Source organism: Narcine bancroftii, chromosome 6 (assembly GCF_036971445.1).
Source record: "Narcine bancroftii isolate sNarBan1 chromosome 6, sNarBan1.hap1, whole genome shotgun sequence".
NCBI classification, from domain to species: Eukaryota; Metazoa; Chordata; class Chondrichthyes; order Torpediniformes; family Narcinidae; genus Narcine; species Narcine bancroftii.
In genome coordinates this window covers 240,926,826-240,947,583 of record NC_091474.1, presented here as the reverse complement: position 1 = coordinate 240,947,583, position 20,758 = coordinate 240,926,826, and the positions used below count along the sequence as shown (strand labels likewise).

At 47.8% G+C, this 20,758-nt stretch overlaps 1 protein-coding gene across 4 annotated transcripts in view; it reads left to right on the top strand.

Annotated features, from left to right (window-relative positions):
* The first annotated feature begins 10,309 nt into the window (after positions 1-10,309).
* mrps18a (mitochondrial ribosomal protein S18A) overlaps positions 10,310-20,758 on the top strand; it is a 136,526-nt gene continuing 126,077 nt past the window's right edge. For all 4 annotated transcript variants that reach the window (XM_069887802.1, XM_069887803.1, XM_069887804.1 and 1 more), the window contains exons 1-2: positions 10,310-10,490; positions 15,918-15,949. In XM_069887802.1, the coding sequence (XP_069743903.1) occupies positions 10,334-10,490; positions 15,918-15,949 (189 nt within the window). In that variant the 5' untranslated portion in view covers positions 10,310-10,333. The remainder of the gene's footprint in view (positions 10,491-15,917; positions 15,950-20,758) is intronic.

Sequence of the window (20,758 nt, the reverse complement as noted above, 5' to 3'; positions counted from 1 at the left end):
GAGATATTATTGAGAAAAGGTACGTACTCAGCCTCCTAAGGTCCAGGATATAAAGTCCTAGCCTCTCCTTGTAATTCAAGCCCACCAGTCCCAGCGACATACTCGTGAATCTTTCTGCATCCTTTCCAGCCTAACAATATTTTTCCCTTGACTGGGTGACCAGAACCACTCACCAGATCACGCAGCATTTATAGGAAGTGAAGAGTGTCTGAATAAAAGAAGATGAGGATGGGGAGAGAAGGGAAGATGTGGTAACCACTGTTTGTATATTCATTGTCCGGGAACTCCCATTGGCCAACTGTACCTGTGGCCCATCCCACCCCAGACTCCTGATTAAAGGGGGCTGTTCCACAGCCCCCTTCCCCAGTTCAGGACCGTCGACCAGCATGGACGTACCTCCATTCTATTGTGAATAAAAGCATAATTTCAGTCTTTTGGAGTTGTTGTTGGTGCCTCAGAGGAAGGGGCAGGGGGAGTAGGACAGACCACCAGGTAAGAGTTCATATTCAGATACAGGTAGAAGAGTAGAAGAGAAGGGCTGTGGTGATAGTGGGAGAAGGTCATTCTCTGAATTGAGAGGGAAGGGGATGGGGGGACGTGGGGAGACAGAAGGATGGGGAAAGAGAGTGTTTGGAGGAGGGGTTTAACAGAAACTGGAGAGGTCTATGTTAATGCCATCTGGAGAGTACCCAGACAGAATAAAAGGTGCTGATCTCCAATATGGATGGGCAGCGCATGAGGCCATGGAGAGACATGTTATGGCAGTGGAGAGAGAAAAAGTACTCAAAGAAACGATCTGTCAGTCTGTGCCTAGTCTCTCTCTCATAGAGTGGGGCCACAACGGGAGCACCCGATGCGGCAAATGACTCCCGCAGATTCACAAGTGAAGTGTTGCTTCACTTGGAAGGACTGTTTGGGGCCTCGAATGGTGATGAGGGAGGAGGTGTTGGACACAAGTGCAACATTTCTTGTGGCCACAGGGGTAGGTATCGGTATCGAGGGGGTGGTGAGGGAGTCACAGAGAGAGTGGCCCCTGGACCAGTGGTTCTCAACTTTTTTCTTTCCACTCACATCCCACTTTAATTATTCCCTATGCCATAAGTGCTCTGTGATTAGTAAGGGATTGCTTAAGGTGGGATGTGAGCAGAAAGAAAAAGTTTGAAACCTGCTGTTTTAATTGTACCTAATTGACTTATTATGTGCACGGTTTCAGAACTCCCAAAGGAAACAGGCCAATGACAATTTTTCTCAAGCAAAATATTTCAGTCACAATTGGGTCGAGGGCAGTGATTCCCACTCACATCCCTCCTTAAGCAATCCCTTACTAATCAGAGAGCCCTGGTGGCATTGGGATTGCTTAAAGTGGGATGTGAGTGGAAAGAAAAACGTTGAGATCCATTGTCCTATGCCACCATCTTGGCGGGCACCCCCGAACCAATACAGCAGCAACTCGGACAGCGATCAGATGCTGGCCTCCATCATCCTCGATCAAGACAGCCCACATCAACTGGCCAAGGTGATGATGACTGTCAAGGTTAACAGCCACACCACAAACTGCTTATTTGACACAGGAAGCACTGAAAGCTTCATCCACCCTGGTACAATGCTACTCCCTTGCAGTTACCCCGGCACAATGCAAGGTCTCCTTGGCCTCTAAATCTCACTCAGTCGAGATCCAAGGCTGCTGCAGTGTGATGCTGACTGTGCAGGATACAGAGTACAGGTACTTTAAACTCCTGATCGTGCCCCACCTCTGCACGTCAGTAATACTGGTACTGGACTTCCAGTGCCAGCTACAGAGCGTCTGGATGCAGTTCGACGGCCCACACCCACCCCTCACAGTCTGCAACACCAAACTCTTGAGCCTCCCACCCCCTCTGAACATGACCTGTGGCCTCTCTACCCTCTGGATCCCAGCCCCTGTTTGAGAACTTCACCCCCGACTGCAAGCCCATCACCACCAAGAGCAGGCAATACAGCCCCGGGGACAGAGCCTTCATTAAAGCAGAAGTCAAAAGGCTTCTGGCTGAGGGGATCATAGAACCCAGCACCAGCCCCTGGAGGGCACAGGTGATGCTTGTTAAGAGAGGAGAGAAACACCACATGGTCATCCACTACAGCCAGACCATAAACAGTTTCACACCCTGGACGTCTACCCACAACCTGCATCGCCAACATGGTAAACGAGATCGCCCAGATCCCAGTCTCAACTAATGACCTCAAGTCAGCCTACCACCAACTATTGATCCATCCCAACCCTGATTGGATGTGCCCCCTATTGGAATTCCCATTGGCCCAGACCCTCAAGGTCCTGAAGAAGTTTCTTTTCTTACTACGCCGAATGGGTCCTCAATTACGCAGACAAACCTGGTGAAATCTACCAGGTTTTCCCTGTTGGCAGAAGCCCAAGTGATGTTCACACGCATCGAGGGCGACATCGCAGAGGCAGAGATGCACGCTGTGGATGAATCCATCTCCTTCCAGGTGGAGAGTGATGCATCTGAATTTGCCCTGGTTGCCACGATCAACCAAGCGGGCAGCCCAAAAGCTTTCTTTTCCCAAACCCTCCAGGGCCCTGAATTTCAGGACTCAGCCATCGCAAAGGAGGCCCAGGCCATAGTGGAAGTTGTGCGCCACTGGAGGAACAACTCCAGCACCTATTGTCTATCGACCAGATAATGCTGTTTCGTCAGGTTGTACTTGTACCATCAGTTGATAATAAACTTGACTTGAATATTCAAAGACAATTTTTCCCCACATCCATCAGACACCTGAATTGTTCCTTCATTGTAACCCTTGTGCGTTATTGACCTTCCACTTTGGACAACTGCCTGCATGTCAGGGCTGACTTGCATGTCATCTCGCGAAATGAATCCTTCTCCCTATACCAGGCTGAATGTGACAGAAAAATTAAATTTGTCTTTGACTTCCCAAGAGCTTCAAACTTTTCCAGAAGGATACATGAAGGACATATTTAGGATAAATAGTAGGAAACTTCCTCCCCCCCACCCCACAGCTAATATATAGAAAACTTGAAAGCGTAGATTTAAACCGGACTAGAAGTCAATATAGCGGGTCGTCAAAACGGCCAAGAAGATCACTGGGGACTCCCTTTCCTCTATTGATGACATTTACCGGGACCGTTGCTTAAATAGGGCTCAAAGAATTATTGAGGACCCTTTCCATCCAGCAACCACATAGCCATATAACAGTTTATGGCATGGAAACAGGCCATCTTGGCCCTTCAAGTCCATTCCGGTTCACTCAAAGAACTCCGCTAGATCCCCCTGCCTATTTTCCGCCCATAACCCTCCAACCCCCTCTTATCCATGTATATTTCCATCCTCCTCCTAAATGAAAGAATTGACTCTGCCTCACCTATTTCCTCTGGAAGATTATTCCATTCAGCCACCACTCTCTGAGTGAAGAAGCATCTTCTAATGTTTCTCCTAAGATTTTGCCCCCTTACCCATAACTTGTGTCCTCTTGTTTCAACCTCCCCTGCTCTCAGGGGGAAGAGTCTACTTGCATCTAGTCTATCTATTCCCTTCATAATTTTAAACACCTCTATCAAATCCCCTCTCTCTTCATCCCACTATCACGGGGAAGGGGCAAGAGCATCAAAATCAGGGCTGGCAGGCTGGGAAATAATTTCTTCCCGCTGGCTGTGAGTTTGGTGAAAAGTATTCTGTAACTGATTTAATCATTCCAAAATGTTTATATACATTTATTTTAAATTATATCTTTATGGTGCTCTCCAGTTTCCACCCAACTGTGCGCATTGCTTGTTGGGAAATGTAGTTCTTTGACTGGCTGTATATGTAGTCAGATAAACTTGAATTTGGTACAAGAGGTCGAGAGGAAATCCAAAGAATATTTTTATCACCATGATTTTTAACAAACTGAGGGGGTGGTGGAGCCAGAAATTCTCACAACATTAAATATATATCAAAGAGATTATTTGAATCACCACAGCACAGTACAGGTTCGTTGACCCCTAATGTTGTGCCAATCCATGTAAACCTACTCAACAATCTAAACCTTCCCTACCTCACACCCATAACCCTCTTACATCCATCTAAGAGTGTTTTAAATGTCCCTATTGTACATACATTAGCAATACATTCCAGGCACCCACCACTCTCTGTAAAAAAAATCTTGCATCTGATGTCTCCCCTAAACTTTCCTCCCTTTACTTTGTACAGATGGCCTCTGGTGTTTTCTACTCTCGCCCCAGGAAAAAAAGGTGCTGGGTGTCCAAACTATCTATGCCTCTCATAATCTTGTAGACCTCTATTATCTCACCTCTCATTCTTATTTGCTACAGGAGGAAACCCCTAGTTCTATTAATCTTGCCTCATGAGACACGTTCTCCAATTCAGGCAACGTGCTGGTAACAGCACCGGATTAAGGTATTACAGGGCCTGTAGCATTTATTTTAAAGGGGCCCTAAATAGCGCCAGCTGGTGCATGCACAATGAGGGATAAGAGTGACTGGCTCAATGCAGGATCAATTACTGTCTTCGCTACCCATAATTCCCCCACGCAGCTGGAACTGTTCTGCGTTCCCCACTGCTATCCGCAGCATGCAGATCCCCTGACATGTAAACGGACAAAACCAGCCAGCTGATTGAGGGGCTGAGGCGAGGACCATTCCTTGCCTGCTTCCTTTTCCACCATTGTGCAGCGGCTATGAGATACTGATTAAAGACGATAATTGGCTAAAAATCCCTAACTTTAAATGTAAGGTTAGCGATTTTAGCCAAGTATCACCCTTAATTGGGGTTATTAACACAGACTAATAATGTGGTATTTCATAACTGTTGCACAAAGATGAAAATGAAAATGTTTCTCATAATTCATTGTAGGTAAACGTGGGGCCCTTGAAAATCTGAGGCCCATGGCATATGCTCCTGTGGTGCGCTGTTAGCCAGAATCAGACACACACAAGGTAAAGACTGTACAACAGGCTTTAATCCACAAAGACTTCCACAGAGCCAGACTGGCTGTAGCTACAGTAACTCTGAGCTTCGGGAGGCTGGCGCAAGCTTATATCCCAGAGGGTGATTGACACCCGACCTGGTGGGGCTTGATCCCTTCAGGCCGACTGATTGACAGCAGGCCAGGTGTTGTCCTGTCCCCTTACACTCCTGCAGGTACAGAGGTTGCCCCTTGCAGTAGGCCGCTGGTATACCACCACATTCACCCCCTTCTTTAAAATTGTCCCTTAGGGGGTGGGGGGCAGTAACAAGGAATCGCACCTACTATATACATACAATATTTACAGGCTGAGACGATCTGGCGGCTGCCGGGGTCTCTGTGAACGTCGTAGGACTGGCTCCTGGTCACTGGTTGGAGGTGAAGTGGGAGGCGGCTGGCGCAGGGGTCTGTGTGGCTGGTGTGGTGCCGTGCGGAGGGGTGGCCGAGGAGGCCGGATGAGGGTCGTATTGGATGGGTGGGGGGGTGGGTTCATCTCCCAATGCTGAAGCGTGCCCCTGATGGTCCAGAAAGTCCTACGTAGCCCATAGCTGTTTGGGGATGGGGATGTATGCCTGGTCAGTGTCATCCTGAGTTGGAGGGTGGCGTGGTGTGGTGGGTGCTCCTGCTGGTGCCAGGTCCCTGGTTGAGACAGTGTCCTCGCTGCCACTGCCGGACCTCACGTAAGCGTAGTTATGGTTTGCATGTCGGAGGAAGACCTGCTTGACCAGGGCTTCGGCCTTGTTTGTCCATGCGTGCTTACGCAGGAGCACCGGTCCCAGGGACGTGAGCCGGCCTCCTGGGGAATGAGAACAGACGTTCGTGAGGGGTCTCGTTGGTAGCTGTGCACAACAGTGACCGAATGGCATGGAACGCCTCGGGCAGGGCGTCCTACCAGTACTCAACGGCCCATCCTTTCGACCCGAGAGCCAGGAGGACTGCCTTCCAGACCACCCCGTTCTCGTGTTCCACTTGCCCATTGCCTCTCGGGTTATAGCTCGTCGTGCGACTGGTCACGATGCCCCTCGCCATCAGGTACTGGCGCAGCTCATCACTCATGAAGCTAGACCCCCTGTCGCTTTGGATGAAAGCGGGGTAGCCAAACATGGTGAAAATCTACCCCAGGGCCTTGATGACGGTGGCTGTGGAGGTGTCCGGGCAAGGGATAGCGAAAGGGAAGCTTGACTACTCGTCCACTACTGTGAGGAAGTAGACATTTCGGTTTGTGGAAGGCAGGGACCCTTTGAAGTCTATGCTGAGATGCTCAAAATGCCAAGTAGCCTTTATAATGTGGGCCTGGGGCGGGTGGAAGAAGCGGGTTTACACTCCGCGCAGACCCGACAGGCCTCGGTCATGTCCCTGATGTCCCTGATGGTGGACGGCAGGTTTCTGGATTTAATGAAAGGCTATAACCTGGTGACACCCGGATGGCAGAGGGACTCGTGCAGTGCCTGCAGCCTTTCGCCGTGCATAGATGCGCAGTTGCGAGAGAGGGCATCGGGGGAGTCGTTAAACTTCCTTGGGCAGTACTGGATGTCATAGCTGTAGGTTGCCAGCACGACTCTCCAGCGCAGGATCTTGTCTTCTTGATCTTGCTCTTGTGGGTAACATTAAACATGAATGCCACGGCCCGCTGGTCCATGCGGAGGATGAATCTCCTGCCGGCCAGGTAGCGGCGCCAGTGGCGGACTGCTTCCACAATCACCTGGGCCTCCTTTTAAATGGCGGAGTGCCTTAGCTCGGAGCCATGGAGGGTCCTGGAGAAGAAAGTGATGGGGCGCCCCCCCTTGGTTGAGGGTAGCAGCGAGGGCCACCTCGGAGACATCACTCTCCACCTGGAAAGGGGAGTCCTCATCCACAGCCTGCATTGTGGCATCCGCGATGTCTTGTCTGATGCGGATGAAGGCTGCCTGCGCCTCGGGTAAGAGGGGAAAAGTTGTAGCTTGGGCCAGTGGGCGGACCTCATCCGAGAAGCGAGAGACTCTCTGCGAGTAATAAGTTAACAGGCCAAGGCACCTGCAGAGGGCCTTTAGTGTGGGGGGGAGGGGTAACTCCATTAATGGGTGCATCCTTTTAGGATCTGGGCTGACGACTCCATGGGCCATGATGTACCCCAGGATGGTGAGGCGGGTGGTGCTAAACACACACTTCTCCTTGTTGTAAGTGAGGTTCAGCTCCGCGGATGTCTGGAGGAAATTTTCCAGGTTAGTATCGTGGTCCTGCTGGTCACGGCCGCAGATAGTGACGTTATCCAGATACAGGAATGTCACCTTCAGCTTGTGCCGGTCTACTATGCGATCCGTCGCCCGCTGGAAAATGGAGACCCCGTTCATGACCCCAAAGGGAACTCAGGAGAACTGGTACAGGTGCCCATCTGCCTCAAAGGCGGTGTAGGGCTTGTTCATCAGGTGGATGGGGATTTGGTGATATGCCGACTTCAGGTCAATCGTGGAGAAAACCCAGTAGCGGGCTATCTCGTTGACCATGTCGGCTATCTTCAACAGGGGGTAGACATCCAGCTGGGTGGACCGGTTAATGGTCTGACTATAATCCACAACCATCGTCTGCTTACTTCCCCCTTTGACCACCAGGACTTGGGTTCTCCAAGGCTGTTACTGGGCTCTATGACGCTTTCCACCAGGAGTCGCTGCACCTCCGCCTTGATGAAGTCTCTGTCTGTGATGCAATAGCGCCTACTTCTGGTGGCGATTGGCTTGCAGCATAGCGCAAGATGTGGGAAAAGTGCTGTGGGGTGATGCGCAATGTGGAGAGACCGCAGGTTGGCTGGGGCTGGTAGATTGGCATGCTGTGTAACGTGAGTGGAGGTTGGGGCCCCCCGAAGGCAAGGGTAACACTCTGCAGGTGGCACTGGAAATCCAGGCCCAGGAGGATTGGGGCGCAGAGTTTTGGCATGACCAGGAGTCTGAACCCTTTATAAGTCTCCCCTCCCAGTTATATCGGCCAAGCAGCATCCGAGGGTACTAACAGTCTTATCCTTGGCAGCGAGGGCGATCGAGCAGGTAGTGGGGTGGACTTTCAATTTCAGGAAGTGGGCCATACTCGGGTGAATGAAGCTTTCAGTGCTGCCACTGTTGAACAGGCACTTCATTACCTGCCCGTTGACTTGCACGTCCATCATTGAGTGCCCGAGGTCGTGAGGGATGTCCCTGGTCAGCTTGGTGGCAGCCAGGACCGTCTCAGAGTCAGAGTCTTTGCTCTCCGGCTGTGCGCAGCGATTTATGGCTTCTGGAGAAATGGGGAGCGTCGGTAGGGCGGCCTGGTCATCGCCCGTGTTGACCACTTCGACGTTGGTTGCTGGGTGCGGCAGCCAATGGCACTCGGAAGCGTGGGAAGCATCGGTAGGGCAGCCTGGTCATCGCTCGTGTTGACCATGTCATTCTCAATGTCGTCGGGGGCCCTCCGTGTCAGCCGCTGCCTGGTCCAAGATGGCAGCTGCACGTGGTGGCCTGCTGCGTGGCTGGCCTCCTTCCCCAGCCATGTCCATTGCGCTGGGGGAAGTGACGTCATCGCGGCCTGCGGCAGTGAAACGCCATTATGTCAGCCAGAAGTGACATCACGCCGTGAGCCAGAAGTGACATCGCTGTGGTTCTTGGTGAGCGCTGCTGGCGAGGGCGGGGGCTGGTGCAGCTGCTCGGGGCACACACTGCGACAGTCGCTGGCGGGGCCGGATGTTGCACCGTCGAAGTCGGGGAAGGTGGAAGTCATCACGGGGACAATGCCGCCACCCAGCACGCGCACGTGGAGGGGTCCGCGGGGAGGCCATAGAGGGCTGTTGAGCTGCCGGCTGGTTTTGAGAGGCACATTTTTGCAAAGTGGCCTTTCTTGCCACATCAGGAATAATACTGCGTCCTAGCTGGGCAGTTTTGGCGTGATCATTGATTTGACCCACACGAGAATCCACAGTACTTACAGGGGTGCTGGGTGCCTGCCGCAGTGATGTTCTGCCCCTGCTCGGTCTGCGGCTGCAGCTGCAGTGTGAGAGGGACATATGAGAGTCTGGGGGAACCTGAAATCGAAGGCTTCGCTGTGCAGAGCTGCTGCTTCCAGGGTTTGGACCATTTCCATAGTCTTGGTTAGGCCATAGATATTGTCTTCCAGCAGCTTCTGCTGTATGGCCCTCGAGCGTAGCCCTTGGACGAAGGTGTCCTGGATCAGCCTCTTGACCTCCTCTAAACCTACCCCGGGTGCAGCCAGACATGGTCGGGCCAACTCCCGCAAGTGTCCCAGGTAAGACTCAGACATCTCCCCAGGTTGCTGGGCTCGGGTGTTGAAGAGGTACCTTGCACAGACTGCATTCATGGGGGGCTTGTACAAGTTCTCAAGAGTGTCCATTGTATGTGGAGCAGCCTTTGGCTACCTGGAAGGCGTGGGGACCCAGCTTTGACTGGAGTAGGACCAACCTCTTCCGATCTGAGTCCAGGATGCTGACTTCAAGTGCCTCAATAATTGCCTTGACCGTGTGCTGCCAGATCTCGAATCGTGTGGCGTGGGTCGACTTCGAAGCTCCCTGCGCTCAGGAGTTTTTCCATGGCAGTCGTGGGAAAATTTTGCAGATTAAATTGTGGTGTGCTGTTAGCCAGAATCAGACACACACAAGGTAAAGACTGTACAACAGGCTTTAATCCACAAAGACTTCCACAGAGTCAGGCTGGCTGTAGCTTACAGTAACCCTGAGTGAGCTTCGGGAGGCCGGTGCGGGCTTATACCCCAGAGGGTGATTGACACCCGACCGGGTGGGGCTTGATCCCTTCAGGCCGACTGATTGATAGCTGGCCAGGTGTTGTCCTGTCCCCTTACACTCCTGCAGGTACAGAGGTTGCCCCCTGAAGTAGGCGGTGGTGTACTACCACAGCTCCTTTCAGTTCTACGTTATTTCGGCCTTCCTGGTAAATCTCCTCTGCACCCTCTCCAAAGCTTCCACATCCCTTACAAGGCGACCAGAACTAAACGCAATGTTCCAAGTGTGGTTTTGTAGAGCATTGTAAGTGCTGGCAAAGGCGATTCGTCTTAATGGGAACTTGGTCATCTGGGATGCGGCAAGTTTCAGGGTTTCTCTCCATTCATTTCATGAATTAACAGGAAGAAGACAGCTGAGACCAGACAACATCTCCCAAGAGAAACGCAACAGCTGCAAGATGCTGGAATCTTGAGCAAAGAAAGAATTGCTGTTGGCATTCATCATGTCAACCAGCATCCAAGGGCAGGAATGGGGAGCCAACTCCAAACTCTTCATCAACTCCTCTCCAGTCACGTGCTCTGTGGCCGACCTTGCGTTTGATTGACAGCGGCCCCCGCGGAAGCGGAAGGGGCGGGACCGTCACACCACCGTTGGAAGATGGCGGCGGTGGGCACGCGTGTTCTGCTCGGGGCTTGTCGAACGGCCGCAGCTCCGTCCCTTTGGACCTCCGGACGGCGCTTTCTCCCCGCCGCTATCGAAAAGCACCGGATGCCACTCACTCCAAGCCTGATACCGGCCCGAGGGCTGAGGGAAAGTAAGGGCGATGGGGCCAGCGGCGTTGCGTGGGCGCGGTGACGTTGGCGGGGCGGGCCACGTCCGAATTGATGGGTCTGCAGCCAATTGGCCGGCAGATTGGACTGATTGGCAGGCGTAGGAGCCAATTGATTGTTGGAGGGTCGGGATTCCCTGCGCTCCGCCCTCTGTTGACAGAGCAAGTCTGACACAAAAGGGTGAAATCCTGAGACCTTTCAGGTAGCATCTGTGGAGAAAGTGAAACAGTTAACGATTCAAGTCACCAGCAAGCTGACAAGAACTGGAAAGCAATGTAGTTATTAAAAAGCCTGCAGTTGCAATAGTTGTAAGGGCATTGCAACAGAACTGAAAAACAATGTAGTTATTAAGAAAGTCTGCAGACTTTAACTTCCAAAAGCGCTGGAGAAACTCAGCAGGTATCTGGCCAGAAGCCTCTGGCCCGAAATTTTGGTTATGTCTCTTTGCTGTAAAGAACGCCGCACGTCCTGCTGTGTTTCCCCAGCCCTTTTGTGCGTTAAAATGGGAAAATTTACGTGCTTTCTGAGCCCTGCCCCATCATTCACTTTCTGCCCCTCTGTGGCTGTCTCTGTGTACCCCCTTTTAACCTCATCATCTACCTCAAAACCCACAAGATAGATTGGAAGTCTCTTGATCCTGGGGGACTGTCAAAAATATGATATGTGAAAACAGGTAATTGGATAGCACAGTTCTGGCCCTTCAGCCCACGATGGAAACTTATTCCACAACACTAATTTTTCCCTACCTACTTTCCTCCCATTCATGTGCCTATCTAAGAGGCTTTCGATTGTCCCAATTTCGCCGGCCTCCACCACCACCTCTGGCCATGCATCCACCACTCTTAGTTAAAAAAAAACTACCTTTGATATATCCTCTGAACTTACCCCCACTCACTTTAAGTTGATGCTCTATGGTATTTGCTATTGTTGCCCCCAACGAAAAGGTGCTGACTGCTTCTCATAGAAACATAGAAGATAGGAGCAGGAGTAGGTCATTCGACCCTTCGAGCCTGCTCCGCCATTCAACGAGATCATGACTGATCTTAAAGTTCAGTATCCCGTCCCCGCCTTCTCTCCGTAACCTTTAATACCCTTATACTGAAGAAATATATCTAATTCCCTCTTAAATATATTTAATGAACCTTCCTCTACTGCCCTCTGTGGCAATGAATTCCACATAATCTTATAAATCACCTCTCTAAAGAGAAAAGCCTGACATGTTCGCCAATCCAGACAACATACTGGTAAATCTCCTCTGCATCATCTCTTAAAGTATTTACATCCTTCCCTTAATGAGGCGAGCAGAACAGAACGCAGTATTCCAAGCATGGTCTAACCAGAGTTTTTAGAGCTCTTGATCTCAAATTACCTAACTAATAAAGGCCAGCGTACCGTACACTGGCGTAACCACCCTTCAACTTGCATGACAACCTTGAGGGATCTGTAAACCTAGAACCCAAAATCTTTATGTTCCTCTTCATTGCTAAGAATCCTGCCATTAACCACATTCTCTGCCTTCAATTTCGACCTTCAAAAGAGCACTAATTTCGTGTTTATGCCCAACTCTGCATCTTACGTATATCCTGTTATAACCTATGACCACCTTCAGCACGATTCACAACATAATAAATCATTGAACCAAAGACACTGGTTTATTTTTTAGGCACCACTATTTTTATTTTTTAAATTTATAGTAATGTTGTAAGATGGTTATAATATGAATGTTTGCACTGTGACACTACAAATTTCATGACTTGTTCATGGCGATAAATTCTGATTCTGACCTCCAACCTTTGTATCATCTGACCCACCCCACCACTTCTTTGACTAGGTCTTTATAAAAAATCACAAAGAGCTAGGAACCCAGAACTTGTCCATGTAGAACACCATGAGTCACTGATCTCCTGGCAGAAAGCGTTCTACCTACTTCTTCCCTCTGCTGTCTGCAGGCAAGCCAATTCTGAAGCCAAGCAGCCAAATTTCCTTTGCTCCCTTGCCTCATGAGCCTACCATGCAGAACCTTGTCAAACTAAACCTCTCTTCCCTTTACCAAAATGCGTCTTCACCTTCCACCTTCATTGTAGTCACATCCTGGGAAAAAAAATCATTTCGACTTATGAGGCATGACCTGCCTCTCATAGAGCCATACTGACTATCCCTGAGAAGACTATGATTCTCTAAATACTTATAAAACTCACTGGTTTATCATTCCCAGGATTCTCCCTCTTAAATAAGGGAACTACATTTGTCATTCTCCAATCCTCTGGCCCCTCTTCTGTGGCTTGGGAGGAAGCAAAGATCATCACCAACGCTCCAGCGATCTCTGCCTTCCTGTAAGAGCCCGGGGTATATCCCGTCTAGTCCCGGGAACTTTTCTATCCTAATAATTTTAAGAAGATCCAGCACATCCTCCTTTTTAAACACCACATACGCCAGCACATTAGCCTGTTTTATGTTGACCTCACATTTATCAAGGTCCTTCTTCGAGAACACTAAAGCAAATGATAAATTTAGGATCTCACCCACCCCCCCTCCTCTGCCTGCAGACACTCTCTTTTATCTCTCGTAGGTCCTACACTCACTCTTGTCATTGTAAGTCATTTAAAACACCTTAGGGTTTTCCTTAGCCAAGCCAAGGCCTTCTTCCAGATCTTGCTTTTAGACATGCAGCATGTAACAGGACCTTTTAACCCACAGGCCCTTGCCGCTAAAATACCCCAATTAACCTACAACTTATGTACATTTTGAAGGGTGGGAGGAAACTGGAGCACCGGTAGGAAATCCATGCAGTCAGGAGAAGAATGTACAAACTCCTTATAAAAAGCACTGGATTCAAACCCAGGTCGCTGGCGCTGTAATCATGTTGCGCTAACTGCTGCGCCAACCTAAAGTAATTTTTTGAAGTTGGTCTCTTCTTCCTATTTTCCTGGAAAACACTGGACAACAAATTTTTCAAAAGATTTTCTTCCTGGAAAAAAAACATGAGCATTTTGATAGACTACTTCAAGCTGAATACAAAGATAATTTCAGATTTGCTGTATCACGTAGGAAGTTGGGGAAACATTAAATGGACTTTTATTGAATTTGGCAGGTTTCATCATATAATAACGCTGACACATTGTGTTAGTTCAACTGACCCAATAATGTTTTGCCGCTGATTTTCATTTATACTCAGAGTACCTCGGTCTGGATTAATGGATTCCAGTTGCCTTTTGGTTCTGAGTACCTCTGAACCAAGCTCTCAGGTTGACTGCACATGTTGTACAACAAATATGAGGAGCCCAGCATTTTCATTGGTCACCAATTTTACAACCGAAGTTTTTTAATAAATGCAGCCATGTTGCATCTTTGAGCCTTAAGCATATACTTGTTGCAAAAGTAACCGAATGTATCGCAGCTATTGCGACATTGACAAAACGTTTCTGCTGTATTGAATCTTCCTGAAGACAATAAATGCTATTGTGAAGTATCACTATGCTGTGGCCTGAAGAACATGTGCATCAATATGTGTTCAATCTATATCTACAGCATCTGTATATGTGAACTGCTTTTATAACCTGCCTGCATCTATCCTGACTAAGCCTGCCCAGGTCTAAGACAACTTGCATAGCACCTGGATTGAGTGCATGCCCAGGCCTGCTTGGACTGATCAAAACAACTTTCTTTGTGGGCAATATGCTGGCTGATAGACTTAAAATATGACAGGAAATCACAAAAATAGGTGATATCTAAAAAAGCGGTACTGATAGGAACATTTTATGTTGATTTTTATGGTCAGCTGCCTAAAATCCCTAAAGTCTATCTATCCAAAGTATCCAGGAAGCAAAATCTTCTTTGTCCAGTGTCAGAGAACACTCTATTGTTGCCATTGAGTCTAATGGTAACCTGATTACATCATTGCAGTGTATCGTCCTTTGTTTGAGCCAAGCCTCAATACAGCTGTGGTTTTATTCATTAAATCCAGCAATGGTCACGATGCTCCCAGAATACAAGGAAAACACAATCACTACTACTGGAGGATGAGGAGCTAAATAACGATGTCTGCAGTGGTCCTTTCAGTTTTGGTCCAGTTCAGTGATGCTGTTGTTGGATCTTTATGCAATAAGCCCCATTTAATAGAAGTCAATTGAATGTTTTATTATATTTGGGGAGGTCATTTGTGTTGAATCTGGAGCCACAGAAGCAGACATCATGGAAACAGGCCCTACGGCCCACTGAGTGCATGCTGATCAGACGCTCCTCTACCTCAATCTGACGCTAATCCAATGATTTTTTTTTAATATACATTCAACCCACATACTTTTCAACAGCTCACATTCCCCACAACCACCCGAAGATTCAATTTTTGCCAACAGGGACGGTGCAGATAGCTCGACACTTAGAGCTCCGGCGACCCTGTTTGAAACTCGGGGCTGACTGTGAGGGTTCTCTCCGTGATCTGTGTGGGTTTCCTCTGAGGGCTCCGGTTTCCTCCCACGTTCCAAAGAAGTATGGGCTTTGTAGGTTAATTGGCCAGTGGAGGGTCTGTAGTTTAAAGTTAGACATATAGCACAGCAACAGGCCCTTTTGGCTCATGAGCTCGTGGCGTCCAGTTACACCCAATTGACCTGCAACTCCCAATGGGTTTTGAAGGGTGGGAGGAAATTGGACCCCCCCAGGGAAAACCCACACAGACACGGGGGAGGGGGGGGAGGAGAACATACAAACTCCTTACAGACAGAGCAGAATTTGAACCCCAGTCCTGATCGCTGGTGCTGCAACAGCTTTGAACTGACCGCTGAGCTAACAGTGGCACACTATCAATTGTAGGTATTTGGGGCAGCATCGGTTCATGGATCATAGGGCCTGTAATGCGCTGTACCTTGAAATTAATTTTTAAAAAAATTGCAAGGCACTATTTACATTGTCCAGTGTATTCTATCAAGCTGTATATTTTTGGAATGTGGAAGGAAATCAGAGCACCCGGACACAACCCAGGAAGAATTTGTTGACTCCAGACAAATGATCGTGGGTTGTGGAACTAAAAGAATCTCCTTTTTAATTTTGGTTGGTAATATTTTAATCAAATCCACATTTGTTGATGAGCAGGAGGTTGTTTGACCTGGTTCAGTGAAGAGATGTGTTTCTGTTTTGTCGCATGATGTCTAACTACAGCAGAGAAACAGACCCATCGGCCCACCTATACAAACCAAAGTCTCTTTGGTCTTTAACTCTCCCCTGGGGCCCTAATATTAATCGTGTAATCCTGCCCTGATTTAACCTGTCGAAGAGCAACACCTCACACCTTTTTTGAGTTCATCTGCATTCCCTGACCCACTTCCCCACATTCTGAGTTCCTCAGAATTGGTCTGTCAGAGCTTCTGTACCATAAAGAATGGTTTTCACTCACTGGCTTTTAATTTGTTTCACAGTTGTCCGAGTGCAAGAAGAACAGACAATCACGGTAAGTAACTCATTCTTCTTAAAAATTTGCTGCAGATAAATAATAAACATCCAGTTGTGAGAGAAAATTTCCCTTTCTGAGTTTAAGCATGTAAGTGTACGGATTAATCCTGTAGCTATGAAAGGTATGGGAGTAAAACTACTGTGGGTTTGAGTCACCACAAGGATTGTTTTGGAAAGGGTATAAAGGATATTGACAAAGACAAGCTATTGCTGGGAATGATTAGATAGTCTTTAGTTGTTTGTTTTTGGAATAGATGAGGCTGAAGAAAAATGTGGTTGAGCTGCATGAAATTAAGTTGGGTGCAGAGATTGGCCTGCTTTTCCGGAACAGTGCTCGCAGTGGTTTTCCCATTCTGAGCTGAAATTTTAAATGCTCATCTCCCCAGAGATGCTGTTCAGCATGCAAGGTGTTCCCTCCACTTCTATTTCACCACTGATTTAAATTGATGGAATGACTTTAGGTGAGTTGACCGCAATCATTTTGCATCCAGTGGATTGTTGGGGACTTGAAACTCAGACCTGCGTAGTTGGAGGAGACAGAAACCTCGTAGTTCCTACAAAGTACAGGTTGTACCTCTTTAATCTGGCAAAGTTTGGACCTGGCCATTGCCGGACCACAGAAAATGGCAGAAAACATAAATTGACCCCTGAGGGAACTCCCTATGTAAATATATAACCATATAACAATTACAAAATGGAAACAGGCCTCGGCCCTTCTAATCTGCACTGAACTAAGTCCTCTCCTCTAGTCCCACCTACCTGCACCCTGCCCATAACCCTGCATTCCCCTCCCATCCATACACCTATCCAATTTTTCCTAAAATGACAAAAAGGACCCTGTTGCCACTACTTCTCCCGGAAGCTCATTCCACACAGCGACCACTCTGAGTGAAGAAGTTCTCCCTCATGTTACTTCTAAACTATTGCCCCTTAACTCTTAACCTCTTGTTTCAATCTCTCCTACTCTCAATGGAAAAAGCCTGTCCACAACAACTCTATCCATCCCTCTCATAATCTTAAATACCTCTATCAAATCCCCTCTCAGCCTTCTACGCTCCAAAGAATAAAGACCTGATTTGCTCAATCTTTCTTTGTAATCTAGATTCTGAAACCCAGGTAAAATTTTTGTAAATCTTCTCTGCACTCTCTCTACCTTGTTGATATCCTTCCTATAATTCGGTGGCCAGAACAGCACATAGTACTCTAAATTTGGCCTCACCAATGCCTTGAACAGTCTTAACATCACCTCCCAACTCCTGTATTCTATGCTTTGATTTATAAAGGCCATCATACTAAAAGCCTTCTTCACCACCCTATCTACATGTGGTTCTACCTTCAGGGAACAATGCACCATTATTCCTGGATCTTTCTGCTCCACTGCATTCCTCGATGCTCTCCCATTTACTATATATGTCCTGTTTTGATTATTCCTTCAAAAATGAAGAACTTCACACTTCTCAGCAGTAAACTCCATCTGCCTTCTTTCAGTCCACTCTTCTAAGCCGTCCAAATCCCTCTGCAATCTTTGAAAATCTTCTTAAATATCCACAATCCCACCTATTTCATTATCATCTGCATATTTACTAATCCAATTTACCACCCCATCATCCAGATCATTAATGTATATGACAAACAGCAAGGGACCAAATACAGATCCCAGAGGCACATTGCTTGTCACCGGCCTCCAGCCTGACAAACTGTTATCCACTACAACTTTCTGGTATCTCCCTTCCAGCCATTGTTGAATCCATTTGACTATCTCAAAATTAGTACTTAACGACTGAACCTCCCTAACTAACCTTCCATGCGAAACCTTATCGAAGGCCTTACTGAAGTCCATGTAGACAACATCCACTGCTCTACCATCATCAACATTCCTAGTCACCTCTTCAAAAAATTCAACAAGTTTGGTCAAACATGACCTTCCACGCACAATTCCTGATCAGACCCTGTCTCTCCAGATACTTGTATATACTATCTCTAAGAACACTTTCCATTAATTTACCTACCACAGACGTCACTCTTACAGGCTGATAATTGCTTGGCTTGCTCCTCGAACCCTTTTTAAACAAAGGAACCACATGTGTAATACGCCAATCCTCCGGCCCTATCCCCGTCTCTAATGACATTTGTGAAATCACTGTCAGAGCCTCTGCTATTTCCTCACTAACTTCTCTCAAGGTCCTGGGGAAATCCCTTCGGCAACTGGAGACCATCCACCTTTATATGTTTCAAAAGCTTCAGTACTTCCTCTTTCTTAATCACTACAGTCTCATAATTACCCTCTTTGCTTCCTTCACCCCACACGAATCAATATCCTTCTTAGTGAATAACGAAGAGAAGAATTTGTTCAAAATCTCTCCCATCTTTTTTGGCTCCACACACAGTTGTCTGCTCTGATTCTCTAAGGGACCCATTTTATCCCTCACTCTCCTTTTGCTATTAACATATTTGTTGAAACCTTTTGCATTTATTTTCATCGTTTGCTAAATCCACCTTTTAGCTTTTCTAATTTCTTTCTTAAGATTCTTTTTACATTCAGCATATTCTCTGAACATCTTTTCTTCTTGTTTCTTATATTTATTGTAGGTCTCCCTCTTTTTTCGAATCAAGTTTCCAATATCCCTTGAAAACTATGACTCTCTCAAACTTTTGACCCTGCTTTTTAACTTAATAGGAACATAAAGATTTTGTACCTTCAAAATCTCACCTTTAAAAGACCTCCACTTCTCTATTACCTCCTGTCCTTAAAACAAATCGACCCAATCCACTCCTCATAAATCCTTTCTCATCTCCTCAAATCTAGTTTCCCCACTCGAAAACCTCAACCCTAGACTCTGACCCATCCCTTTCCATAATTACATTGAAGCTAATGTTACCATGATCGGATCCACCACTGCCCTTTCTCTATCGGTACCTTTACGTATTTCTCTAAAAAACTACCCTGTAAACATTTTACAAACTCCGATCCATCCAGCCCTATCACAGAATGGGTTTCCCAATCTATATTTGGAAAATTAAAATCTCCCACAATCTCAACTCTGTGTTTATTACAAATATCTGCTATCTCCTTACAAATTTGCTCCTCTAGTTCTTGTTCCCCATTAGGTGGTCTATAATACACCCCTATAAGTGTAACTACCCCTTTCCCATTCCTCAATTCCACCCAAATGGCCTCTCTGGATGACCCCTCTAATCTATCCTGCCTAAGCACCGCTGTAATAATTTCTCTGACAAGCAATGCCACACCACCCCCTCTTGCCCCTCCAATTCTATCACACCTAAAGCAACGAAATCCAGGAATAATTAGCTGCTAATCATATCTCTCCCGCAATCAGGTTTCACTAATCGCTACCACGTCATACTGCCAAGTGTCAATCCATACCCTCAGCTCATCCTCCTTCCTTACAAAGCACCTAGCATTAAAATATATGCATTTCAGAGATTTCCCACTTCTTACTCTATTTGCCCCTAGCTTCACAGACAACTTTATTATGTTCTTTTTCTATCATCTCCCCATCTCCCCTCAATCTTCGTACAGAGCATCTCCCTTCTCTATCACCTGCCTTTCCGCCCTCAAACACTATCTACAAGGTTTCTCTGTTCAAATGTCCCCGCCACGATCCTGGTTCCCCTGGGATTCAAGTGCAACCCGTCCTTTCTGTACAGCTCACATATATCCCAAAAATGGTCCCAGTGGTCCAGGAACTTGAATCCCTGCCCCTTGCTCCCACCCCTTCAGCCATGCATTTATCCTCCACCTCATTCTGTTCCTCTCTCACTGTCGCATTCTACAGGCAGTAATCCCGAGATTATTCCCTTTGTGGTCCTTCTTTTCAACTCTCTACCTAACTCCCCATACTCATTTTTCAGGACCCCCTCTTTCTTCCTCCCTACATCATTGCATCTACATGTACCATGACCTCAGGCTCATCTCCCTCCCATTTTAGGATATCTTGGACCCGGACCCTGTCACCAGGGAGGTAAACCACCATCCGGTTCTCCTTACTGCATCCACAGAATCCCCTTTCTCTCCTCCTACCTATTGAGTCCCCTATGATGACTGCCCTCCTCTTCCTTTTCCTACCCTCCTGAGCCACAGGGGCCGACCCTGTGCCAGAAGTCCTGCCACTGTTGTTTCCCCCAGTTAGGCTGTCCCGCCCTCAACAGTAGTCAAAGAGCGGTCCTCTCTAGCACCTTACTCTTCCCTTTCCCTCTCCTAACTGACCAACTGTCGCCCAGATTTGACCACCTGGCTCTAACTCCTGTCTATGACGCCCTCACTTTCCCTGACCAGAGTGAGGTCATTGAGCTGCAGCTCCACTTCCCTAACATGATCCCTGAGAAGCCGAAGCTCAGCGCACCTGGGGCAGACATGGACTAGAAGACTCCAGGACCTCCCACATCTGAGACTGAGAACAGCAAACTGCTCTCTCACTCGTCCCTTCTCTTTCCCTTTCCTCAAATGCAGTGGAAAGAAACAAAAATAAAGAAACAAATCAACTAACCAGCCTTATCTTAATGCGAACAAGCTCGACCTCAGCTGCTGCTCGCCAAAGCCTCGTGAGCCAAAGCCTCTGAATCCCACTCCTCTGTGCCACTCACTCGCTGGGCCGTTCCTTGCTGGCCGCTCCTTTACCTTACCCTTCTTTTATTGGCCCTCTACCAATTAACCCCGTCACTCTCCCCTTGCCCCTTCTCCACTGGATGCCTCCAACAACTCCGATACCTCACCCGAACTACTAGGCCCGAGCCCCAGTAAGTATTTGACTTTTAAAGTCCTTACCATGCCAAAACTCTCTCCTCG